At 44.3% G+C, this 27,556-nt stretch overlaps 1 protein-coding gene across 5 annotated transcripts in view; it reads left to right on the top strand.

The window, feature by feature from the left end:
- Nucleotides 1–27,556, top strand: part of LOC115162467 (AT-rich interactive domain-containing protein 1B) — a 227,254-nt gene that overhangs the window by 36,029 nt on the left and 163,669 nt on the right. For 3 of the 5 annotated variants that reach the window (XM_029713784.1, XM_029713786.1, XM_029713789.1), the window contains exon 3: nucleotides 17,479–17,631. The exons of 1 other annotated variant lie outside the window; for it this stretch is intronic. In XM_029713784.1, the coding sequence (XP_029569644.1) occupies nucleotides 17,479–17,631 (153 nt within the window). The remainder of the gene's footprint in view (nucleotides 1–17,478; nucleotides 17,632–27,556) is intronic. One more of the 5 variants, XM_029713785.1, reaches the window with a different exon arrangement.

A 27,556-nucleotide genomic window follows, 5' to 3' on the forward strand; every position in this document is an offset into this window, starting at 1 on the left:
CCACGCTCAAGGTCCTAAACGACATCGTAACCGCCATCGATAAGAAACATTACTGTGCTGCCGTATTCATTGACCTGGCCAAAGCTTTTGACTCTGTTAATCACCACATCCTCATCGGCAGACTTAGTAGCCTTGGTTTCTCAAACGATTGCGTCGCCTGGTTCACCAACTACTTCTCTGACAGAGTTCAGTGTGTCAAATCGGAGGGCCTACTGTCTGGACCTCTGGCAGTCTCTATGGGGGTACCACAGGGTTCAATTCTTGGGCCAACTCTTTTCTCTGTATACATAAATGATGTCGCTCTTGCTGCTGGTGAATCTCTGATCCACCTCTACGCAGACGACACCATTCTGTATACTTCTGGCCCTTCTTTGGACACTGTGTTAACAACCCTCCAGACGAGCTTCAATGCCATTCAACTCTCCTTCCGTGGTCTCCAACTGCTCCTAAACACAAGTAAAACTAAATGCATGCTCTTCAACCGATCGCTGCCTGCACCTGCCCGCCCATCCAGCATAACTTCTCTGGACGGTTCTAACTTAGAATTTGTGGACAACTACAAATACCTAGGTGTCTGGTTAGACTGTAAACTCTCCTTCCAGACTCACATCAATCATCTCCAATCCAAAGTGAAATCTAGAATTGGCTTCCTATTTCGCAACAAAGCATCCTTCACTCATGCTGCCAAACATACCCTCGTAAAACTGACCATCCTACCAATCCTCGACTTCGGCGATGTCATTTACAAAATAGCCTCCAATACCCTACTCAACAAGCTGGATGCAGTCTATCACAGTGCCATCCGTTTTGTCACCAAAGCCCCATATACAACCCACCACTGCGACCTGTATGCTCTCGTTGGCTGGCCTTCACTTCATCATCGTCGCCAAACACATTGGCTCCAGGTCATCTACAAGACCCTGCTAGGTAAAGTCCCCCCTTATCTCCGCTCACTGGTCACCATAGCAGCACCCACCTGTAGCACGCGCTCCAGCAGGTATATCTCTCTGGTCACCCCTAAAGCCAACTCCTCCTTTGGTCGTCTCTCCTTCCAGTTCTCAGCTGCCAATGATTGGAACGAACTACAAAAATCTCTAAAACTGGAAACACTTATCTCCCTCACTAGCTTTAAGCACCAGCTGTCAGAGCAGCTCACAGATCTCTGCACCTGTACATAGCCCATCTTTAATTGAGCCCAAACTACTACCTTTTCCCCTACTGTATTTATTTATTTTATTTATTTTGCTCCTTTGCACCATATTATTTATATTTTAACTTTTAACTTTCTTCAAACTACAAATCTACCATTCCAGTGTTTTTTCTTGCCATACTTTATTTACTTTGCCACCATGGCATTTTTTTGCCTTTACCTCCATTATCTCACATCATTTGCTCACATTGTATATAGTCTTATTTTTTTCTACTGCATCATTGATTGTATGTTGTTTTACTCCATGTGTAACTCTGTGTTTTTGTATGTTGTCGAACTGCTTTGCTTTATCTTGGCCAGGTCGCAATTGTAAATGAGAACTTGTTCTCAACTTGCCTACCTGGTTAAATAAAGGTGAAATAAATAAAAAAAATAATAATGAAACACGGCTTGTAACAAAAATAAATAGGCTTTAACGAAACACGGCTTGTAACAAAAATAAATAGGCTTTAATGAAACACGGCTTGTAACAAAAATAAATAGGCTTTAATGAAACACGGCTTGTAACAAAAATAAATAGGCTTTAACGAAACACGGCTTGTAACAAAAAAAAAAATTAGCAGTAAGCTTTAGTTGTCTTTTTGCACTGAGTCAATTCCTCACGCTGCTGTTTCCAACGTCTTATCATCGACTCATTAAGACCAAGCTCCCGTGCAGCAGCTCTATTTCCTTTTCCAACAGCCAGATCAATCGCCTTCAACTTGAAAGCTGCATCATATGCATTTCTCCGTGTCTTTGCCATGATGAGGGTGACAAAATGACTACCGTAATCAGAATGATGGGAAGTCATGCCGCCAAAAAACTGAGCACGTCACAGAATGTGTTTTTTTTATTGAAAGCGGGACAAATCCATATATTAGCCGCGTCATTGTTTAAGCCGCGAGGTTCAAAGCGTGGGAAAAAAGTTGCGGCTTATAGTCCGGAAATTACGATATCTGAAATATTTCTGAAATATAACCAACTGAAAGTAATGAGTTTATATCTGGAGACATGGAAGCATTTGAATCATCAGATTCATCTTTACAGGATGAAGAGCAAGACAAATGGAGACTAGGCGATGAGAGAGAGGGTCAAAGAGCAAAAGAGAGCATCTTGTCTCTGATTGGTGCTGGAGCCAGGGCTGTCTGTGATGTACTGCTACATGACAAGCCTCTGACTGTCTATCCCCCATGATGCATTGTGCTCCCGGCAGGCAGAGGGCTTGGCGTGCTGTAGACAGGCGTGCTGGATGGTTGCCAGGCAACGTGATGTCACAGGCCTGCGTCGGTGGCACCCAGGATGCCCTAGTGGCTGTCATGTATCGTGTGTCTGTGTGTCTGTGTGTCTGTGTGTCTGTGTGTTGTGTCTAGGCTGAGTGTGGGTTCACCATCAAGGTTACTGCTTGTATCAGTACTCCATCCCACTATGCATTGTAGTGGATAGGTTGGCTAGGGGTTTACCTTTACAATTCATGGCCCCAGAACATCGATCCCCTCTCTCCTTTTCCCAGTGACGGTGCGACTGGGCCTGCTGTGGCAGGGATGCTTTTCTGTCTCCTGTATAAGTGTCTGTGTGTGGTTAATCGCTGTTGTCTGGAACAGTGACAGGCGTGTAGATGAGTTCTATCCCAGGTTTAGTCCTCTCCCTGGGGGGGTAGAGCTGCCATGACCACCCCTTAGCCTGGAGCACTCCAGTGAGATGCTGGGAAAGGACTGGGAGCTCCTACAGGTATTAAATCACTCTCTCTCACACACACACACACACACACACACACACACACACACACACACACACACACGCACACACACGCACGCATACACAGCTCCAGCTCTCCTCAGCAGGCTCACACAGTAACCCAGCAGTGTGGCGTCAATGTAAATGTTTTGTCTCTCCCACCTCTCCTTAAAGCACAACTGAACTATGTTTTATCTCTGAAAGAAAGCTTCCGCCCTCAAGCAAATGTGGAGCTGTGTTCAATTAAGTGTTTGTGTGTGTGTGTGTGTGTGTGTGTGTGTGTGTGTGTGTCTTTGTGTGTCAGTGATGTGACAGAGGCAGCATTGGTCCACAGGAGGCAGAACAAACTGTGCAGGGAGCCAGGCAGAAGGACCTGTCTGATGACAGGACTAGACAGGTATGTCTTTGGAAGTGGAATGAACTTGAAAGTAAAAAGGCTGCCAATTCCACTGTAATTTCCTGTGATGTCAAAGTTGGCAGACAGAAAGGAAAAGGAATTTGAAGGAAACATTAGCGTTTGATGTGTTGGAGAGGAGGGGGGGAGAGAGAGAGATTGTCTGTGAAATGAAAGAGGTAAAATGTGTCAACAAACCAGGGAGGAACTATTACCAGTGGCTGCTGCTGCTTGTTCTGACAAACTGACTCGCCTCAGCCAAGTTAATAGAATCCAATCATTACACTGGAGTGGAAAAGTGGCTGTGGCCAGCGTCCATTCTTCCATTGGTGAAGACCTCTGTCCTTTCTGCTAGCCGTTTCTTTCCACTGCTACTTTCAGAGCTTCTCATTCAAAGAAAGGTTGACTGAAGCTCTTTCCTCTCTTCTGTTCGTTCATTTAACCTATGAAGTATGACGTTACCCGTTTTCTTAGTTTCTTCCCGCACCATAAAATGTTGGATCTCACTCTCCCAGATGGGCTCCCATCACCTCTGTGCCGTGGCTATTGACTGCATGGAATTAGCCGGGGTAATTTATGGCATTGATTGAGGCGTGTTTCTGCCCTGGTGAGGAACACTTTGAGCCGCTGGAATCACTTAGGAACCTGATGGCTGTCTGGGGGGATAATGTACTGAGCGCTGGTCAGCCTGACGGATGGCTGAGAGGGACACATCAATTACACCCGGAAAGTCAGAGAAGATAGGGGCCGGGGCTGGTGGGGGCCCATGGTGGGGGCTTGTGGAGGACGGTGGGGGCCGGCGGTGGGGGCCAGTGGCTCTTTGAACGGCATTTTGAAATGTTGAAGGCTGCTCTTCAAAGTCCTCCCTCTCCTCCATCCATCCATGGAGAGAAAAGAGGACGGCGGTACGGTGCAGCTGCCAGGAGATGTATGGAGGCTGATTAATTAAGGTTCCTCCTGCTGCAGAATACATGAAGTTTCAGGATCAATTAATTAGTGGGAACCCTGCGCTCGTCAATGACTCTAATGGCCTGTTCTCATTTGTTATTTTTATTACCATACTGTTCTATATGCCCCAGCCAATCAGCCATGAGGAGCAGGACGCCATGCGGCCATTAGCGACAGATAAAAATGTCCTTGCACGTCGTCCCTCACACAGCCAATTTATTGTTTTTACATTTAATCCCAGCGTCAGTTGTATCGAGGTACATTCAAATGTTTTTGCAGTCGCTTGTGAAAAGTGTTAGAGTAGGTCGGGAATTGCTCCTGTTTTGAAGCTGTCCCCATTTTTGTGGAGATTAGAGGGAAAATGCTACTGTAGCTCTGTCTAAATTGGTGAATTGAATCCAGAGATTCCACATACCCTCCCCTATGCTTTGGATTCAGATAGACTTCAAATACAATCACTAATGGTGTATAGTGGATGTACATTCACTCTGTGTATCATAATGGCCAATGACTTTCTGATAGCTGATGGCTCATTTCTCCCACAAACAACAACACTCACTGGGGTATTTTGTATTGCCTTATTTGTGCTGAAAGCCGACAAACAGCAGGACAGAATGAAAATAGTATCTGCCTTTTAGCATTGAGCCAGATGGAAAGAGAGAGTGAGAGAGAGAAGGGTGGATAGAGAGACAGAGAAGTAGAAGTATAGAGTGATTGTGTGTATAAGAGAGAGTGGGGGGGGAGAGAGCGAGACAGAGGAGAGAGAGATGTTTTATGTCTCTGTAGTTATGGGTAGATTTCTTTCTCCTCTAATCGGCAGTGCTAAGATTAATCTTCCTCTCGCTCCAAATTACAGATTTCTACAGTTCAGGTCTGGCTCATCAGTCCACTGTTTGTCTTGCATTTAGACTGGCTTAAATACACTGGGTGTACAAAATGCTGGCCTTCTAGGCAGAGTTCCTCTGTCAAGTGTCTGTGTTCTTTTGCCCGTCTTAATATTTTCTTTTTATTGGCCAGTCTGAGATATGGCTTTTTCTTTGCAACTCTGCCTAGAAGGCCAGCATCCCGGAGTCGCCTCTTCATTGTTGACGTTGAGACTGGTGTTTTGTGGGTACTGTTCAATGAAGCTGCCAGTTGAGGACTTGTGAGGCATCTGTTTCTAAACTAGACACTCTAATGTACTTGTCCTCTTGCTCAGTTGTGCACCGGGGCCTCCCACTCTTTCTATTCTGGTTAGAGCCAGTTTGCGCTCTTCTCTGAAGGGAGTAGTACACAGCGTTGTACGAGAGCTTCAGTTTCTTGGCAATTTCTCGCATGGAATAGCCTTCATTTCTCAGAAGAAAGTTATTTGTTTCTGGCCATTTTGAGCCTGTAATCGAAAACACAAATGCTGATGCTTTAGATACTCAACTAGTCTAAAGAAAGCCAGTTTTATTGCTTCTTTAATCAGTACAACAGTTTTCAGCTGTGCTAACATAATTGCAAAAGGGTTTTCTAATGATCAATTAGCCTTTTAAAATGATAATCTTGGATTAGCTAACGCAACATGCCATTGGAACACAGGAGTGATGGTTGCTGATAATGGGCCTCTGTACGCTGTCATGACATTGGCCTGTGGGTAAGGTTTATGACCCCCCATAAATAACTTTCTCCCTTCCCTCTCTCTCTGACTCTACTGAAGGACTCTTGAATAGCCTTTGTTAAATATAGAGAGTCTGGGAACATCAAACAAGTGGGGGGAAAGGAACCATATTTCGGTAATAGAACCAGTTGAAAATATGCGTTGGTACTTAATGAATATGATGTCTGTTCGGTTGTCATCTGAGACATTATGACTGTTGACAGGACGACATTAAACTGTATCTGGGAAAGTCTACACATTCTAGTTATCAGATTCACATGGAATTGTTGTGCAATTGAAATGTTTGAATATGAAACTATTTGTGAAAAGATTAAATGTAATTTTAGCTTCCAAATGAGAGAATTGGGTTTTCATATAAGGTTAGAGCCCTGCTCAATCAGTGGCCCGCCCCTGTGAAGAAACATGGGTTATAAACTATGAAACACACCCTTCTCTCCCTCCACTATATAAGCCCTTGACGAAAATGTAACCTTCTGTTCTGAGGACGATAGGACGACGGTCCATACGTTAAAAAGGACTAACATGTCAACTACAGAACTAAGCCAACCTCAGCGTGAGCTTTGGTTGTGAATGGTATGAACTTTGAACTCTTATTCACTAAAGAAGTGAGACATCCTAGCCATTGCGTTAGCAGCGGCCGCTGTAAACATGGGCTAGGAAAGGACGGACGACGTATCCAGTCTAACAAACAACAACGATACTACAACGTATCAAATTTACCACCAGTGACGTTCTTCCGAGGACAGCAAGATCTCTGTTGGCCAACACGGCCAGCATCTACGACCAACCTACCGACGCGCAGCTCAGAGTAAATATTTATTGCATTTTCCTTTTCCAAATGGGCGGTAATTTAGAATGCATAAGATACTGTATTTACGATAGCACAGCTTCTCCCTTTGTTCCTCAGTCTTCCGGCTCTTTCACTCAAACCCAACCCCCTTCCCTTTGTGTAACCAGCCGTCATGTCGGCTTCGTCCACCAGGGACGTTTTCTGTATGACATCATTTGCATTCTGTGGATATGTAATTCTGTGTGATTAGTTAGGTATTTAGTAAATAAATAATTAAACCCAATTTTGTATTGCTGATTCAACTTGTTAGCCATGGTTCGTGAAGATAACCAAGAATTTACAACTTTCAGATGAGACTGAAATAAGGTGACGATTAATATTGACTGCTATTGATGTAAAATATTACTAGGTCTTTAAGAGTTTATTCGGAAGATAACAGCTCTATAAAAATTCTTTCATGGTGCCACGACGTTCTAGTTAATTACATTTACATGATTAGCTGAATCAGGTAATATTAATTACAGAGAAAGGATTTTATAGAATAGCATGTCATATCACTTACTCCGGCATAGCCAAAGACACGACAACGCCTATGTAGATATTCCATTATAAATCTGCCGTTTCCAGCTACAATAGTCATTTACAACATTAACAATGTTTACACTGTATTTCTGATAAATTTTATGTTATTTTAAATGGACAAGAAATGTGCTTTTCTTTCAAAAAGAAGGACATTTCTAAGTGAGCCCAAACCTTTGAACGGTAGTGTACAAACGCTTTTTACGTAGTATTTACACTATCACTCGTATTTCAAATGTCACAGTGCTTTACTGGTACGTATGCTATGACGCTGGTAAAGTTGTCTCGCACACCTGCCACTCCTGCATGAGCAACAGAATTCCCCAAGCTCTGGGACAGTGCTGGTCAGAAAATAAACTATAAAAAATAAAAAAAACAAGAATGTTCTCCCCCAAAGATCTGCAAAAACAAAGCAAAACGATATCTGTTTCAGTAGCGATATACAGTTGAAGTCGGAAGTTTACATACACCTTAGCCAAACACATTTAAACTCAGTTTTACATAATTCCTGACATTTAAACCTCGTAAAAATTCCCTGTCTTAGCTCAGTTAGGATCACTACTTTAGTTTAAAAATGTGAAATGTCAGAATAATAGTACAGAGAATGATTTATTTCAGCTTTTATTTCTTTCATTACATTCCCAGTGGGTCAGACGTTTACTTACAATCAATTAGTATTTGGTAGCATTGCCTTTAAATTGTTTAACTTGGGTCAAACATTTCTGGTAGCCTTCCACAAGTTTCCCACAATAAGTTGGGTAAATTTTGGCCCATTCCTCCTGACAGAGCTGGTGTAACTGAGTCAGGTTTGTAGGCCTCCTTGCTCACACATGCTTTTTCAGTTCTGCCCACAAATTTTCTATAGGATTGAGGTCAGGTCTTTGTGATGGCCACTCCAATACCTTGACTTTGTTGTCCTTAGGCCATTTTGCCACAACTTTGGAAGTATGTTTGGGGTCATTGTCCATTTGGAAGACCCATTTGCGACCAAGCTTTAACTTCCTGACTGATGTCTTGAGATGTTGCTTCAATATATCCACATAATTTTCCTCCCTCATGATGCCATGCAGCACCTCCTGCAGCAAAGCACCCCCACAACATGATGCTGCCACCCTCATGCTTCACGGTTGGGATGGTGTTCTTTGGCTTGCAATCCTCCCCCTTTTTCCTCCAAACATAACGATGGTCATTATGGCCAAACAGTTCTATTTTTGTTTCATCACACCAGAGGACATTTCTCCAAAAAGTACGATCTTTGTCCCCAAATTGTAGTCTGGCTTTTTTATGGTGGTTTTGGAGCAGTGGCTTCTTCCTTGCTGAGCGGCCTCTCAGGTTATGTTGATATAGGACTCGTTTTACTGTGGATATAGATACTTTTGTACCTGTTTCCTCCAGCATCTTCACAAGGTCCTTTGCTATTGTTCTGGGATTGATTTGCACTTTTTGCACCAAAGTATGTTAATCTCTAGGAGACAGAACGAGTCTCCTTCCTGAGCGGTATGACAGCTGCGTGGTCCCATGGTGTGTATACTTGCATACTATTGTTTGTATAGATGAACGTGGTACCTTCAGGCGTTTGGAAATTTCTCCCAAGGATGAACCAGACTTGTGGAGTTCTACAATTTTTTTCTGAGGTCTTTGCTGATTTCTTTTGATTTTCCCATGATGTCAAGCAAAGAGGCACTGAGTTTGAAGGTAGGCCTTGAAATACATCCACAGGTACACCTCCAATTGACTCAAATGATGTCAATTAGCCTATCAGAAGCTTCTAAAGCCATGCCATCATTTCCTAGAATTTTCCAAGCTGTTTAAAGGCACAGTCAACTTAGTGTATGTAAACTTCTGACCCACTGGAATTGTGATACAGTGAGTTGTAAGTGAAATAATCTGTCTGTAAACAATTGTTGGAAAAATTACTTGTGTCATGCACAAAGTAGATGTCCTAACCGTTTTGCCAAAACTATAGCTTGTTAACAAGAAATTTCTGGAGTGGTTGAAAAACGAGTTTTAATGACTCCAACCTAAGTGTATGTAAACTTCCGACTTCAACTGTATGTGTCACCATCTTAATCCACCAAATTTATAAAACAGTATTCATATTTGGTTGGTGGTTGGGGACGTTCTGGTCAAGCCACTAGCCAGAATATGAAACTTGCTTGGGGCAACATTGCTAGGTTGTTTAGTTTGCTATCTAGCTAGTTAGCAAGCTCTTTATTTTCATGATCTGAAGTCTGATTTTAATAGGAAAATAGCAATGATAAATCAGGTGCAACTGCTTGGGTTGTGGCTGGCTGGCTGGCATGTTGGCTGGCTGGCTGGCTGGCTGGCTGGATGGCTGGCTGGCTGGATGGCTGGCTGGATGGCTGGCTGGCTGGATGGCTGGCTGGCTGGATGGCTGGCAGGCAGAAGCAGCAGTATGGCCATCCTTTCTCCCCTGCCTCGGGAATGGTATGTTGGACTCCCTAGCTAACATTTTCTATCCTGCTCGTTTGATCCTGATCTTATTTCAAATGCTCACAGAGCCGTTTTCCCATTCGGTCGAACAAATGATGGCATTTTGCCAACGCGGTTTTGGCAAATACATGATTAGAGGCCATTGTGTGTGTTTGTTTGCAGACCTTTGTTGACAGCTTTGACAGTGCTACTGACTGTAGTGGTGGCGCTTGGCTTGCGCATGCAAATTCTATAATATATTTAGTCATTTTACGCCTCAAATGAAAAGGTTATTTGACGCGTCAGACAGTGTTTTTTGACGTGTATCTTTTGACAGACAGTGACCCGAACGTGTGACCTGCGCTGGTCACACTCCAGTTGCGCCTGATGGAACTCCACAGGTCACAATGTCAATGTGAAAATCATTTACAATGGCTTTATATGACTAAGTTAGCGTCTGCAGTCACTAATCTAGCAGTGTGTTCTATGGCAATGTGCAGTATAATCTGCTGTCCTAATGTCAACCACTAATGATATGGTGCGGTGTTTGACTAGCAATGTGTGGTTTGCGTTCACAGCGTTCAAAAGTAATTGACACAAGTTATAGCTTGCCTCTACACTCTGTATGGTGATAAAAGATAACTTTCAACGGAAGAAAATTGAATTAAAATGTCCCAAGATAACATTCTAGCATCAGTGGTATTGTTTCTCTTTTAAAATTGATTGATGCTTTGGGTCACATGTAAATGGAATTTAAGATAGCTTTCTGTGAAATTGGTTGACTCCCAAAGATTTCCAGTATTTCCAAGATATTGTGGGGGTAGAGGGTCAGAGGAGAGGTAAGGAGGTTTAAAGTCCCCCCGCCAGGCTTTAAAGAGACTGGGAAATCCTTCCCTCCTTCCTTTCCTAGCTGGATCACAGGCGAAATTCCTCCTCCCTAAAGACCAGGGATTATTCAAACATTTTCTGCTCATATCTCCTTTCTTTCGTCGGAGTGTTTTTTTCTCTCCCTCTTTTTCTTGGCCTCAGAATAGGGTCAGCAGTTTAGTGGGGAAAACATTTGAATCGGTGGCACCAGCCCAGAGCTTGGCGGTGCACGGTGCTGCTTACACATTACAGAGCGGTATTAACCTCTCCTCTCTCCTCAGACATCTCCATTACAGCCCCTGTAACAACACAGCCGCACCGTACAACAGCCAGTTAGCAATAAAGACCAACGATACAGCTAACTGCCTGCCCAGGTTTTTATCCATCGATTGAAGCGTGCTAGAAAAGAGCAGAGGCGCAGCACAGTGTCTCTCTCTCACACACACACACACACACACACACACACACACACACACACACACACACACACACACACACACACACACACACACACACACACACACACACAGCAGCAGCCTCTGAACGGAGGAAAACAGAAGCCAAGGCTAAAGGAGAACAATCCAATACAACCACACGCTGTCAAATTCCCTCAATCAATGAAATACTATTAGCTCCCACTCGTTCAGCCAGTTTCAGTCTCAGGCTGCATTCACACTGCAGATGTAGTGTTGATAGTGTCATCAGGTAAATATGAGGCCCTATCAGGCTGCAGCACTGTTGATTTCAAATGTTCAGTGAAATAGAATGGAATAACCTGCAGTATTTTATTAGGATCTGCAATGGCTGTTTCGTAAGCAGCAGCTACTCTTCCTGGGGTCCACACACAAAACATGAAACATGGCATAAAACAGAACATCAATAGACAGGAACAGCTCAAGGACTGAACTACACAAATGTTGAATAAGAACAATAGAACCATAAAAAAAGGTCCTACTGACAGTTACACACATTACTGACAGTTACCCCACACATCAGTACATATACATATGCCTGAGTTATTGCTGATGTGTGTAATGTTGAATCATCAGTGTACATAGAGGCACAAGCTTTGTTTAAAGCTAGTGGTAGATCATTAGTATAAAATAAAGAACAGTAAAGGGCCAAGAAAGCTGCTTTGAGGAATACCACACTTGACATGTTTTACATTAGAGAAGTTTTCATTAAAGTAAACCCTCTGTGTAACATTAATGCATCAGTTATAGGGATAGGGATAGGGAAAACTCTGGGCTCATGTTATAGACTACAATTAGGGCTCAGAGTTTTTCTTGGTCAGTTAATGTGGTCAGAAAAAATGGTTAATGCATTAGTAATTGCACTGGTGAGAGTAGAGACAGAGTAGAAAGGGAGAGAAGAGAAGAACAAGATGGAGAGACAGAAAAATCAAGAGAGCCAGAGAAGTGGGGTCGAGAAAAGCGGAGAGACAGAGAGAGAAGAAGAGGGGAGAGAGAGAGAGAGAGAGAGAGGAGAGGAGGGAGAGTGGAGATCAAAGGAGGTAGTTGGAGGTTAGTCACCTTGGCAGCCACGGTAGACCATGTAATCTCCCTCCTCTATGTTTAATCATGAGCCCAGATTGTTGATCGCCTCAGCGGGCCGGCCGCATCTCATTTTGGGGCTCACCGCCACTCCGGCACGCACACACACTCATGCAGGGGGAAATTAAAAGGAAATCGTGCACTTATCTACCCCGGCTCCACATCACCAGCCTATAGTGCTTACTCAGAGAAACACCTAATCGTATCAGCTCCTCACCTGACGTGGCGTTGCTGGCTGATGGGGCTTTCATCTAGAAGCAGCCTGATAACCTTTGTTAACAGCTCTGTCTATGAGGTTGACTCAGTACGCACACCTGGCGTTGAGAAAGTCAATGGTGTTTCATCTGAGGTCAGACTGATAACCTTTGATAGCAGCAACCCTGCTAGCTTGCTCAATGTACTCATTCTGCATTGACATGGTGTATTATTAGCCTAGCTGTACTGTAGCTTATGGTGTTGCTGGTGATGTCCAGTTCTCTTAATCTCTGGTCTCTCTCTCTCTCTCTCTCTCCCTCTCCCCACTCTCTCTCTCTCTTAGCCTTCCCCCTTCTCCCTCTCTCTCTGTCTCTGATGTGCTTGCAGTGTTGTGATCCGTAGCGTGGGTGTTAGCGTACTAATGCTAATACAGTCCTCTGTATTCCCATCATGTCTGTTCTGGCTGGTTACGGCTCCAACACCGCTCTGGTTGGTTGGATCCATATGTCACTCAAATGGGCAACCTGTGCTCTGGCAACAGCCCAGTCGCCATCCAGCCGTATCACCACAATAGAATTAAGAAAATTCTGTATATGCTCATTGGCCCAATTGAATTACAAGCAGGTTTTTCTATCCCCCCATAGGGTTCTAAATGGGTTGTCGTGGTGATGGCTGTCTATTTTCTGGCTTCGTTCTCTCATGACTTTTGTTTTCATATGTTTTTGATGGTTTGTTTGGATTCTTCTGTGGCATTGTCCATTTTTTATTGGTCTGCGTTTTTCCTGTTTGAAGCCCGAGCCTTGGATTTTATGATATCAGTATTACATTTTATGGTGAATTATTTGCGTCACAAAACATAAAAGGCTGTCTGTTTCTATGAACACCCGTCTTTCATGTACTGTTAAGTTTTAGGATCTGTATTTTTCACCTTTATACGGCTGTGTGTTATTGACTGAGAGAGTCTGCAGGACTATTGGACTATTTTCACCTTTATACGGCTGTGTGTTATTGACTGAGAGAGTCTGCAGGACTATTGGACTATTTTCACCTTTATACGGCTGTGTGTTATTGACTGAGAGAGTCTGCAGGACTATTGGACTATTTTCACCTTTATACGGCTGTGTGTTATTGACTGAGAGAGTCTGCAGGACTATTGGACTATTTTCACCTTTATACGGCTGTGTGTTATTGACTGAGAGAGTCTGCAGGACTATTGGACTATTGGAACAGATACTGTGTGGTGCTTGTCTAGTCTATAACAGATTCTCATTCATTCATATTGTACACTGAACAAAAATATAAAACGCAACCATTTCAAACATTTTACTGAGTTACAGTTCACATGAGGAAATCAGTCAATTGAAATAAATCCATTAGGCCCTCATCTATGGATTTCACATGACTGGGAATACAGATATGCATCTGTAAAATGGGCTTCACAATGGACCTCAGGATCTTATCACGGCATTTCTGTGTCTTCAAATAGATAAAATGCAATTGTGCTCCCTCAAAACTTGAGGCATTTGTAGCATTATGTAGCATTTTAAAGTGGCCTTTTATTGTCCCCAGCACAAGGTGCACCTGTGTAATGAACATGCTGTTTAATCCGCTTCTTGATACGTAACACCTCTCAGGTGGATGGATAATCTTGGCAAAGGAGAAATGCTCACTAACAGGGATGTAAAACAATTTGTGCACCACATTTAAGAGAAATAAGCTTTATGTGCGTATGGAACATTTCTGGGATCTTTTATTTCAGCTCATGAAACATGGGACCAACACTTTACATGTTGCACTTATATTTTTGTTCAGTGTGGAACACTGTTAAGCTCTCAGGAAACACACCTGAATGCTAACATGAGTTTCTGTATGTTGTCCTCTCCTCCTCCTGGCTGAGCCAATCAATACCATGACATAACCACACATGGCATTATTATGACAGCGTTCCTCATACTACTGTGTAGTGTAGTACTTGCCCCACCATACATAGGCCTATTATCTCTACAATAATGCCTCCTGAATAGAGGTTTAGCATAGCAACATTTCAGCTCACAGAGTAGACCTACCTATGAACACAACTAATGCAGTCAGACAGGTTGCTGCTTGTTGAGGTTTCATTCTGTCTCATCTGATCTGTCTGTCCTGTAGAAAGGAAGGGAGCAGGCAGCCCACGGTTGTCGTCATGGCTGAATCACCATGGAGAATAAGCCTCGATACCAAACCTGTCCTGTCTGTTAGCGCCTGACAGTGACTAGACAGGGAAGGATTGTCAACATAGTGTTGAGCCTGGTTCTCATTGGCTTTTATGGTGTGTGTGTGTGTGTGTGAATCGCTTTTAGGCTCAATAGTGTGCGTTTTGTCTTTTTCTGTGTTTGTTATTGCATGTGTGGGAGAGTCTATATATGCGTGGTGTATGTATATGTGTGTGTTTTTAAACAGACTGAACGTGGGATGTCTCATTAAGCTCAGTAGACGCAGTGAGATCAGACACACACGTAGAACACGCACGGACACATACACACAAAAGCCATGTCAAATATATACTCAAAACATCAGAATTCAGATTCCGAAAACGTTAATGTCCTCAGAGGCAATTCATCTCGCAGCAGTCATAAAAACATATAACATCTAAAAATGAACATGTCTGTTAGGTTTCCAATATATTAGACTGTACACTTTGGACAGAATCAGGTGCGTTCTCCAAGCCACAGCATCTTTTCTACTGATATATAAAAGACCAGGAAGTCGTCCAGGGTTCCCAACATCAGACCCTGAAGATGTAACTGACCTGGTCTTTGGCCTGCTCAGGTTTCAGCCCGTTTTACCACTGGTTTATCAACTTTATGAAGAGGGTTGTGGTGGACCGTCTCCCACGCTCATTTAAAGGATCAACTATGAACGCTCCCTCTTTGATAGTGACTGTTACGAGTGAGATCACAGTGATATCATCATCCTAAAAATAAATCAGTTATTTGTGGAGCCTGCTCATGTCAGGGAGGGACGTTTGTAATGAAAATGTTTGGAGTGTGCGTGTGTCTCTGAGAACTCCTTACATCTGGTATATTCAAACTGGGGTCCGCGGCCCCCTAGCTATTACAGGGGGTCCGCAAATAAATTATTTAAATGTTTTTATTAATATTGCTAGTAACAGAATAAACAAAACACATTTTGAATTACATACAGTACCTACAGAAGAAAATAGGAGAGTATCTTCATTTATTTTACCCCTAATTTCGTGATATCCAATTGTGATCTTGTCTCATCGCTGCAACTCCCCAACGGGCTCGGGAGAGGCGAAGGTCGAGTCACAAGTCCTCCGAAACATGACCCGCCAAGCCGCGCTTCTTAACACCTGCTTGTTTAACCGTGAAGCCAGCTGCACCAATGTGTCGTAGGGGAAACACCGTTCAACTGCCGAACGAAGTCAGCCTGCAGGCACCCGGCCTGCCACAAGGAGTCGCTAGAGCGCGATGAGTCAAGTCAAGCCCCCCCCCCCCCCCGGCCAAACCCTCCCCTAAACCGGACGACGCTGGGCCAATTGTGTGCCGCCCTATGGGACTCCAGGTCATGGCCTGTTGTGACACAGGAATATCTTCCTTCTAATGATGTCAACATTATTTCTCAACTCCGAATATTGAGCAAAGTACACTCATTGGAGCCAATTACAGTCCTGGAGTATCTGACATAGGTTTTTAAAAAAGCACCCACGAATACCAGTCACTGTAAGTGTGGCTATCTACTAGTAAGCTTTCTTGACTTGGACATTCGTTTTTGCCAACACATGGCTAACCTTTGTTTAACAAGTTAAACAGCTGCTACTAGCGAAAATGGGTTAGGGTTAATGCGTTCGAGTTAGCCTATTACATAGAAAGGTATATTAGAGTTGACGCTCCCTCTTCCAATTTTAACTATCTACCAAATCTATTCATTTAAAAATGTTGATTACTTCTCCTTGCCATAATCTTTCACCTGATAAGACATAAAAAAAATCTTTATGATGGGGGGGTCCCTGGTTTTCCTGGGCGGGGGCCTCTGGTCAAGAAAAGTTTGAAGACCCCTGCCTTACATCAGTTTGTACAGTTGAACTCAGGAATGATTTTTACATGCGCTGAAATTGCCACTCATGCCACATTTAACGACGGTTAACAAGCTCGTGGCCGGGGCTCAAAACGATTCAAGGAAACATGACAAGAAAAGTGTGGTCAGACTACACTGACTGGCAGCAGTAAATGTTTGGATTTACCGTGTGATGCATGTGTACGTTTGCTGGGGCAGCTGCTCATTAGAATGTGTTACGTAAGCAGAGTTCAACATTGGGATGGAGGGATGAAACGATAGATTGTAGTGGAGGGGTTGTGTTTGATGGCACGCGGGTCGGTCGGGTTGGGGAAGCTACTCGTGCATTCCAAAGACAACAGCAGTTATTTTCCTGGCTCCCATCACCACGGCATCGAGGAAATCCTCAGAGAGGAGGGAGAGAGCCTTTCATTATGTCGCCATAAAGCCCAACACGGAGGGATCAACACTGGGACAATACACGGATTAGCCCAGTGGTGTTGGCACACGTTGGGGAAACGAATACACATTTATGGACACGTTTCTGTGAATACACCCACAGACAAACAAAAACTCACACACACACACACTTAGTAGCCTTGTGTTAGTGTAATGAAAACCACAATGTGTCTCTGGGAATACCTAGCCCATAGGTAGTGTGAGTCTTAACTGCTCTCTCTCAGCCATGTTTCCTCCATTACAGTTATGGCCCGGTCTGGGCTCACAGCACAGAACAACTTATACAGTCTGTCCCCCTCCCTATGTGTGTTCTGGCAGGGGGAGAGTGGATGGAGGGAGGGAGAGGGGTTTGGCAGGAGATGGGACATGCAACATTTGTGAAGACCCCAGTTGCTCTGTGACTGGAGTTGGCAGGGGAGCATGGCTAGAATGGTTTGTCACAGTTGAAACAGAGCTGCTAACATGATGTGGCCATAAGTCAACCAGGAATAGATGGAGGACCTGGTTGAAGCATAGAGGGGGGTCCAGGCTCCTCGGAATGCTCTCTCTGGTGAAGAAGGGTAAATGAATGCCTGATTGGTTGTTCCAGCAGAGGGGAGGTGCTAGCTGCTCTAACTATTGTGTGATTGGTTGTTCAAGCAGGTTCCCCCCCAGTACGGCCAGCAGGGTATGGGAGGATACAGCCAGCAGCAGCAGGGAACACCTCCAGGATCCTACTTCAGCCCCCCCCAGCAGAACCCCACCGCCCCCACACAGCCCCCCTACCTGCCTCCCCGCGCCCCACCCCAGCAGGTAAGACCTCACTTACAGTCGGAGAGGGGGTAAATGTAAAACAGACTGAGGATCAGTGTCTAAGGGACACTTCATCCTGTTCTGTTATCCCAGAATACTTTGCTCCCACACAGACCTCTTGTGGTGTGTGTGGGCAGAGAGTCTGGCTCTGGCCCGGAGGTCTGATGAGTCGTCCAGATTATTCATATGGGCTATTTCTGGCATTTCCTGCTTCCTCTGCTTTCATTCAAACACACACTACACACCAGACCTGGGCAGAAAAGTCTTATTTTGTAGTTTATTTGAAAATACCAACTTTGGTATTTGTCAAATATAGTTTAGGGTTTAAAGTAAAAGGCTACTATTTTCTTTGATAGTCAAATACAGGTCCAGAAAAACAAATCATATTTGAAGCTATTTGAATTTACACTGAGTGTACAAAACATTAAGAACACCTTCCTAATATTGAGGTGCACCAAATATTTGATGAAGAACCAAAAACTACAACAGTTAGTTGAATTAGTCTAAATATATGATCATAACCCTTGTTTGGAGGGCTCTTAGGTATGAATCTCGATAGAGCCTATAGCCTAGAATTACATACAGTATCTCACAAAAGTGAGTACACCCCTCACATTTTTGTAAATATTTGAGTATATCTTTTCATGTGACAACACTGAAGAAATGACACTTTGCTACAATGTAAAGTAGTGAGTGTACAAGCTTGTATAACAGTGTAAATTTGCTGTCCCCTCAAAATAACTCAACACACGGCCATTAATGTCTAAACCCCTGGCAACAAAAGTGAGTACACCCCTAAGTGAAAATGTCCAAATTGGGCCCAAAGTGTCAATATTTTGTGTGGCCACCATCATTTTCCAGCACTGCCTTAACCCTCTTGGGCATGGAGTTCACCAGAGCTTCACAGGTTGCCACTGGAGTCCTCTTCCACTCCTCCATGACGACATCACGGAGCTGGTGGATGTTAGAGACCTTGCACTCCTCCACCTTCCGTTTGAGGATGCCCCACAGATGCTCAATAGGGTTTAGGTCTGGAGACATGCTTGGTCAGTCCATCACCTTTACCTTCAGCTTCTTTAGCAAGGCAGTGGTCGTCTTGGAGGTGTGTTTGGGGTGGTTATCATGTTGGAATACTGCCCTGCGGCCCAGTCTCCGAAGGGAGGGGATCATGCTCTGCTTCAGTATGTCCCAGTACATGTTGGCGTTCATGGTTCCCTCAATGAACTGTAGCTCCCCAGTGCCGGCAGCACTCATGCAGCCCCAGACCATGACACTCCCACCACCATGCAAATGTAGCAAAGTGTCATATCTTCAGTGTTGTCACATGAAAAGATATACCCAAATATTTACAAAAATGTGAGGGGTGTACTCGCTTTTGTGAGATACTGTACATGAGGGACATGCAGTCATCTCAACATTAGACAAACCACTTTTGCAGCTTCAAAATGACTGACAAATGTATTTTCATAATGAGTGACATAAGGTAATGCAGTAACACTTGACATCCAGTTCCCTATACATTTGTAGTAACTTTGATTATTACAATAGCAATATTGTTGTTACATAGGACATTGGAAATGGCTTTATAATTGCATAATAATGTAGTTATTACATAAGTGGAGTAAGGAACAGTCAGTATTCCTCTTGTGTACAGTAGTTACAACAACTCAGTTCTTTGCTATGCAATTCAAATGCAATTACCTTTTGTCAGTTTTATGCAACAACATGCTACTAAAACGTTGCTCCAAAAGTAATTTGTTTTATTACACAAGAACAGTTTAAAGGTAGGTGTTACTGAGAATTCTAGCAGTAACAAAATATGGCTATTAAGTGTAAAAAGGAAACTAAATACCCCAAAACTGTCTTGAATCAACTACAGCCAAGCTAGGTTGAAAATCATGTTATTTAGCATTATGAGTAAACCATCCGTTTAAAGATGGTATAGTGCCCTCAACTCTGGACCTCGAAGCCAGTGCCACTGCGTTTTTTAAAATTGTTTCCCTCTAATCAGGGACTGATTTAGACCTGGGACACCAGGTGGGTGCAATTAATTATCAGGTAGAACAGAAAACCAGTAGGCTCCGGACCTCGTAGGCTAAGAGTTGAATACGCCTGATACTGTGTGTGTTTGAGAAAAGAACACTTACCCTGAGATGCCTCCCTCTGAAGTATTTTCAGGTATCATACAATTAATTGCAGTTTTCTACCTTTTCAGTGACATGTTGAAAGAGTCATGCATTAGCATCACAACTTATTGATACTTATCTGTACAAAATATCATGTGTTGATTGGTTTGACTTGATTATGCACAGCTGGGGCAATGGACATTCAGGAGAATGGACGTTGATGAAAATGTTCCGATAGAAATGTGTCGTGTAGATCACATTCGACTGTGAGATAGATTGGAATAGTGCAGGAGATTGTGTGTGTGTGCTCTATTCATTCTATTTCTATCTTCAACATGCAGTTCCAGATACAGCCCTGCCATTAGTCGCCTCTGAGATCTATATTCCAATATTTTATTTAAGTAGTTGCTTTCTCAGATCTGCATTCAAATAGTTGTATTCACCTCCAAAGTAACAATTGTTCCCTTGGAATAGTTACTTTCCCCAAAGCGCAGTTAAAAACTATAGTTATCCCAGTCTACCGCACACACACACACACACACACACACACACACACACACACACACACACACACACACACACACACACACACACACACACACACACACAGACATGGTTGAGTCAGTGTGGAGGCGCTCCAGGATTTCAGTGAGAACTGAGTTCAGCAGGATATGGCCAGAGAAAGAATGCATTCAGTCAAGGATTGCGTGTTTCTGCCCCTCTTACAACTTTGGTTGCATTTAAACTACTTTGGATTACACAGTCCAGTTGACGCTTTCTCAATGTTGTCCGCAAGGTCAACGCTCTCTTTCTCTCTCTCTCCCCCTCTCTTGCTATCTCTCTCTCTCTATCTTGCTCACTCTCTTCTTCCTCCTCCAACACTCAGTGCATTAATCAAATCCTTTATCTGAGTCTCCTCTCTTCTCTCCTGGCTAGGCCTGTAGTGTCTCCAGACTGCAGGTTGGAGCAGGATGAGGTGGGCCAGCCAAGCTCGGGGCTTTTTGGATCGAGCCAGCCAGCAAACAGCCCTCTACAGCACACACCCTCCGGACCTATGTAGGGTTCTGAAGATTTAGTGTCAAATATTTTTAGGCCATAGGAGGATGTAGGATGTAAGAAGGTAGGGGGTAAAGATGTCTGATCATTTCTGCAAGGTTACAATATGTGTATGTGAATTGCAGTAGAGAGAGTACCACTGTTGCCACCCTGATGTTATTGTGGCTGTGTGAAATCCTTGTCTCATGTCAGCTCCCAATCATAAAAGAAAGGTCAACGTTTGACCTTTTCACAGCTTTCTGTGCCGATCAGTGGAAACACACAAACACAAAGCACTGTGAGAGAGATTAGGATGTTATTGTGGTTGTGCACCCTCTCTCGTGACCTCTAGTTACCAGAGGAGGGAAGTTCCACCCTGTGTGATTTGGGTGGTGAGCTGTTCCACTCCATATCTATTAGGCAGGTGAAAGGACATCTTTTACTTGATTGAGTGATTGCAGCTTCTCTGACCATCATATTTGCTGTGAAACCCAAGGTACCTATAGAAACATGACTATTATCCTTCTTTTATATCCCCCTGAAGGGGAAGTCTGCTCTCTATTGGAGTGTGTTTCACTGGTATAACCCTGGTGATTGTAGAAAGTAGAAAGGCTTTCTGGTTCTGACCCGTCAAAGCTGTTACTTCAAGAACATCTCAGAAATGCATCTGTCGTGATGAAGGGGAATGAAAACCCTGTGTCTTTGTTATATTCTCAAGCAATTAAAGGTGCAATATGCAGAAATCGCTCCACCATTTACTGGTTGCAGAAATTATAATAGTTACAGTTTATGTGACAAAACAAGCAATGTATAGTGTAGAGAATCATTGTACCATCTAAACCGCTGTTAAATATATTTTCACTAACCAAAAATATTGTATTTTCAGCTGTTTGAAGTTGGTGTACAAAGCCAAAAGAAATGATGCAAAAACGAAACTTAAGAACGGGAAGCAGAGAAATTGCTCACATAGAACAGATCTTCTTAGCCTTGCTTTCAATGGGAATGACAGATCTATAACTCACATTTCTATGTGAATTTGGTCAGGTCACCCAAAAAGTTACATTGCAGCTTTGATGAATTGCTGTTAGAACTCATAATAGCAGTTTCTCTGTCTGAAGGGTTGCTCACCCATCTCTCACCAGTTTTTTGCTGTCTGTCAGTAACTGGTCTTTGTCTTTGTCCATCAGTTTTGTTAACACAATACATGTTCCTCTCTGCCTACTTTGCTAGGAAGGCGATTCTCTTTGTGTGTGTGTGTGTGTGTGTGTGTGTGTGTGTGTGTGTGTGTGTGTGTGTGTGTGTGTGTGTGTGTGTGTGTGTGTGTGTGCGTGAGTGTGTGTGGTGTTTGCGTGCGTGTGTGTGTGGTGTTTGCGTGCATGACTGTGTATGTGTGTGAGACTGTTTGCTCAAGTGACTGTGTGTGTGTGTGTGTGTATGTGTGTATGTGTACAACTGTGTACTTGCTTCCTCGGCATATAGACACCTTTCCCTCTCGGGCTGCCATTCTTTTATTTTCCTAGGTAGCTAGCTGGTATAGTGTGTAGTGATTGAAACATCCATGTCCTGTTCCTATCTAGGGCCCTTATCTAACTGAAGGAGGCAGAGTGTGACAGGACTACTCCAATGTGGGGATTTGTCATGTTGTTCACAATGTTACCAGGCAGGGTCATCGATTGGTTACACCTTAAGCGCTGTCACTCTCAGGAGTGACACACAACGATTTCACCAAGGAGAATTGTACTCCATTGCCCCTCATTTCTTCAGTGAAAGTGTCCAGTCTGTTCCTCTGTGAGACTGCTGATCTCTAGGGCTGTTTCCTGTTTCCTGTATTACACCCAACTACTTCCTGTTGTCTCTCTGAGGGGTTTTAGCTCCTCTACTCTGCTCTACTCTGCTCTGCTGTATTCTGCTCTACTCTGCTCTGCTGTACTCTGCTCTGCTGTACTCTGCTCTGCTGTACTCTACTCTGCTGTACTCTGCTCTACTCTGCTGTACTCTGCTCTGCTGTATTCTGCACTACTCTGCTCTGCTGTACTCTGCTCTGCTGTACTCTACTCTGCTGTACTCTACTCTGCTGTACTCTACTATGCTCTACTGTGCTTTACTGTACTCTGCTCTGATGTACTCTGCTCTGATGTACTCTGCTCTGCTTTACTCAGCTCTGCTGTGCTCTGCTCTACTCTTCTCTGCTCTACTCTTCTCTGCCCTTCTTTACTCTGCTCTGATGTACTCTGCTCTGCTTTACTCAGCTTTGCTGTACTCTACTCTTCTCTGCTGTGCTGTGCTCTACTCTACTCTGATGTACTCTGCTCTACTCTGCTCTGCTCTACTGTACTCTTCTCTGCTGTACTCTGCTCTACTCTGCTCTACTGTACTCTTCTCTGCTGTACTCTGCTCTACTCTGCTCTGCTCTACTGTACTCTTCTCTGCTGTGCTCTACTCTACTCTGATGTACTCTGCTCTACTCTGCTCTGCTCTACTGTACTCTTCTCTGCTGTACTCTGCTCTACTCTGCTCTGCTCTACTGTACTCTTCTCTGCTGTACTCTGCTCTACTGTACTCTTCTCTTCTGTACTCTGCTCTGCTCTACTGTACTCTTCTCTGCTCTACTCTGCTCTACTGTACTCTTCTCTGCTGTACTCTGCTCTACTCTGCTCTGCTCTACTGTACTCTTCTCTGCTGTACTCTGCTCTGCTGTACTGTACTCTTCTCTACTGTACTCTGCTCTGCTGTACTGTACTCTTCTCTGCTGTACTCTGCTCTACTCTGCTCTACTGTACTCTTCTCTGCTGTACTCTGCTCTGCTGTACTGTACTCTTCTCTGCTGTACTCTGCTCTACTCTGCCCTGCTGTACTCTACTCTGCTGGGCTTTATTCTGCTTCGCTCTGCTGTGTTCCCATCTCTCTCTCTCCTCTATCACCTAATGACACGAGGTTAATTAAAACACATTCCCAATCGCTGGCTGCTCGCCTTCATCGCCACCATCCACCGGTCTGCCACCGCCAGTTTAATCATGACCGCTGATAACGCGTCGCCCAGCGCACCGCACCCGAGGACGCCACGGCAACAACTGACTGGGAGAGGGGGAAGGGAGGAATGGAGGGCCATTCAAAGTTCAATGTCATTAATTGGTCAGCATTTGAATATTAGCTAAGAACCGTTAATTAACTGGATCATAAAAGCACTGCTACGATCCGGAGAGGGGTGGGTGGAGAGAGAGAGGAACGCCTGGGAGAGAGAGGGAGCCGCGTGCCGGGCGATAAGAGAGACCCATCCGTGGTAAAGGTCTGGCCACTGTAATTTGCGGGAGCTGCTTTAATTGTCGTAACCTTTTAAATGGCATAGTTTATCAGAGTCCTCTAAATGTCCCTGCGTATCGCTAGGCGCCAGCGCCACGGCAACCAACACAGCGCTCCCGTTGGCTGCCCGCAACAAGCACTTAAACCTGACGAGTTTAGAAATAAAGGAGAAAGGGAGAAAAACGGTTGGTTCCATTTTTTTTGGTTGTCAGTTGGATTGTGTTTTTAGCTGTGTGTGTTTTCACCTCTCTGCTGACTGACACTTGCTAATTGCGTGACTGGAATGTGCCACCGTGTTTTTCTGATTTATGTTTGTTTGTACCATTGTGATTCAAATGCAAATTGTAGGTGTTTTTTTGAAGGGTCAGGACAATCTTAATCACGCTGGAAAGGATAGTGTTTAGTACTATGCACCCCAGGGGCCTCATTTAGCACAACAATTGTTAGAAATGCCACTAAATGTTCCAGCACACAGAGTTTTGAAAAATACACGGATGCACACAGAATTGTTGGACAATCACTGATGAGACTGCCAACAATGCTATTGTTCTGCCATCCTTGAACAAGGGCAACAACGTCTGTATGGAAAACAGTACTAGTTTTGGTGAATACTATATTTCCCTTAGCCACATAGACACCAGGTTTCTGGCATCCATATATCATTCCACATTGTTTAAATGAGGGACAGAAACAGCAGGAAGGACAGGGGCCTGTTCTGATTGGTCCATCTGAGGTCTGTCTGTCTGTCTGTCTGTCTGTCTGTCTGTCTGTCTGTCTGTCTGTCTGTCTGTCTGTCTGTCTGTCTGTCTGTCTGTCTGTCTGTCTGTCTGAAGGAATCAGAACACAGAGAGACAGTCTCATCTGATTCCTCTCCATAGCTGAATGACAAGTCAGAATACTAGCAGTACCAGTGATATGTTCAGTTAATACAGTACTGTCACATCAAGACTGCTCCCAGGGGGATATGAGAGAGAGAGAGAGAGAGAGAGAGAGAGAGAGAGAGAGAGAGAGAGAGAGAGAGAGAGAGAGAGAGAGAGAGAGAGAGAGAGAGAGAGAGAATATTACGGGACGTGGGGGGGTAGTGTGTGTTCCCTCTAGTGGGGGTTTTGTGATAAAGGTCAGACGGATTGGTGCACTGCTCTGGGCTGCTGGTTGGTGAGAATCCAATCTGAAGGACATGGTAGTAGAACAGACCTGGACAAATGGATCAATTAAAATCCCAGGAGAGGAGGAGGTCCCTCCCTGGCTGCTTCTCTGTCACTGGGCTGGGTGATGGTTGGAGAGACAGGCTCTGCTGCTACAGCATACAGGCCTTCTCCACACACACACGTATGTACACGCACGCAGGTATGCACGCATGCACAGAGACACACACACACAATGGCACACCCAGTCAAATACAGTCAGATATGTGTTTGTGTGTGCAGACACGTATCGTTTGGAAAGAGATCACCACATATTAGCCTTTACACTTAACAAAAGCTGTGAAGTCAATCTGTCAGTCAGTCTGTTTTTATTCCTACTAGAGAGACTGCTGTATTGTCTAGCAGTCCTGTCTAATCCAAGCTGCCAGTTTATAAGCAATCTAGTTGATTTTCTGCATTACAAGCCTTTATAAGAGCTGGCAGTTGCTCCCTGGCAACTCCTCTCTCTCTCTCTCTCTCCCTCCTGTATTATTGTTTAGCTGGCTGATTGCTTAAATGATGGCGTCCCAATCCGAAGTGCCATTGTTGTCTGTGCTAATGACGTGCAGGAGCCATGAATATGGATGGCCTGCATCTCCCTCCCTCTCCCTCCCTCTCTCCCCTCCTCTCTGCTGCCTGCCTGCCTGTCTTTGTCTGTCCCTGTTCCCTGTTCTCTGTCGTGTCTCTGATGTGCCGTGCTTTGTGTACACAGACGCGTGTTTGTATTTTTAAACGCCACGATTTTCACGTCCTCAGCTTTAAATATGAACGCTAAAAATACACCCCTCAAGAACTATCAGGAACACACACACACACGCAGCATGCGCGCAGACACACACACACACACACACACACACACACACACACACACACACACACACACAATAAAGCAGAGATGAGAGGTACCATCAGCTAGCCAGTGTGTGATTCAACACAGCTTGGCTGTTGGAGGTGTTACTGTCTCTCTGTGGCACTCCCATCCCTCCTCTATGTCTCCTGTGTAGTACAGTACGCTGTTCTCCTGTGTAGTACAGTACGCTGTTCTCCTGTGTAGTACAGTACGCTGTTCTCCTGTGTAGTACAGTACGCTGTTCTCCTGGGTAGTACAGTACGCTGTTCTCCTGTGTAGTACAGTACGCTGTTCTCCTGGGTAGTACAGTACGCTGTTCTCCTGTGTAGTACAGTACGCTGTTCTCCTGTGTAGTACAGTACGCTGTTCTCCTGTGTAGTACAGTACGCTGTTCTCCTGTGTAGTACAGTACGCTGTTCTCCTGGGTAGTACAGTACGCTGTTCTCCTGTGTAGTACAGTACGCTGTTCTCCTGTGTAGTACAGTACGCTGTTCTCCTGGGTAGTACAGTACGCTGTTCTCCTGTGTAGTACAGTACGCTGTTCTCCTGTGTAGTACAGTACGCTGTTCTCCTGTGTAGTACAGTACGCTGTTCTCCTGTGTAGTACAGTACGCTGTTCTCCTGTGTAGTACAGTACGCTGTTGTCCTGTGTAGTACAGTACGCTGTTCTCCTGTGTAGTACAGTACGCTGTTCTCCTGTGTAGTACAGTACGCTGTTCTCCTGGGTAGTACAGTACGCTGTTCTCCTGTGTAGTACAGTACGCTGTTCTCCTGTGTAGTACAGTACGCTGTTCTCCTGTATAGTACAGTACGCTGTTCTCCTGTGTAGTACAGTACGCTGTTCTCCTGTGTAGTACAGTACGCTGTTCTCCTGTATAGTACAGTACGCTGTTCTCCTGTATAGTACAGTACGCTGTTCTCCTGTGTAGTACAGTACGCTGTTCTCCTGTATAGTACAGTACGCTGTTCTCCTGTGTAGTACAGTACGCTGTTCTCCTGTGTAGTACAGTACGCTGTTCTCCTGGGTAGTACAGTACGCTGTTCTCCTGGGTAGTACAGTACACTGTTCTCCTGTGTAGTACATTACGCTGTTCTCCTGTGTAGTACATTACGCTGTTCTCCTGTGTAGTACAGTACGCTGTTCTCCTGTGTAGTACAGTACGCTGTTCTCCTGTGTAGTACAGTACGCTGTTCTCCTGTGTAGTACAGTACGCTGTTCTCCTGTGTAGTACAGTACGCTGTTCTCCTGGGTAGTACATTACGCTGTTCTCCTGTGTAGTATATTACGCTGTTCTCCTGTGTAGTACAGTACGCTGTTCTCCTGTGTAGTACAGTACGCTGTTCTCCTGTGTAGTACAGTACGCTGTTCTCCTGTGTAGTACAGTACGCTGTTCTCCTGGGTAGTACAGTACGCTGTTCTCCTGGGTAGT

This window comes from Salmo trutta, chromosome 25 (genome assembly GCF_901001165.1).
Source record: "Salmo trutta chromosome 25, fSalTru1.1, whole genome shotgun sequence".
Taxonomy (NCBI): Eukaryota; Metazoa; Chordata; class Actinopteri; order Salmoniformes; family Salmonidae; genus Salmo; species Salmo trutta.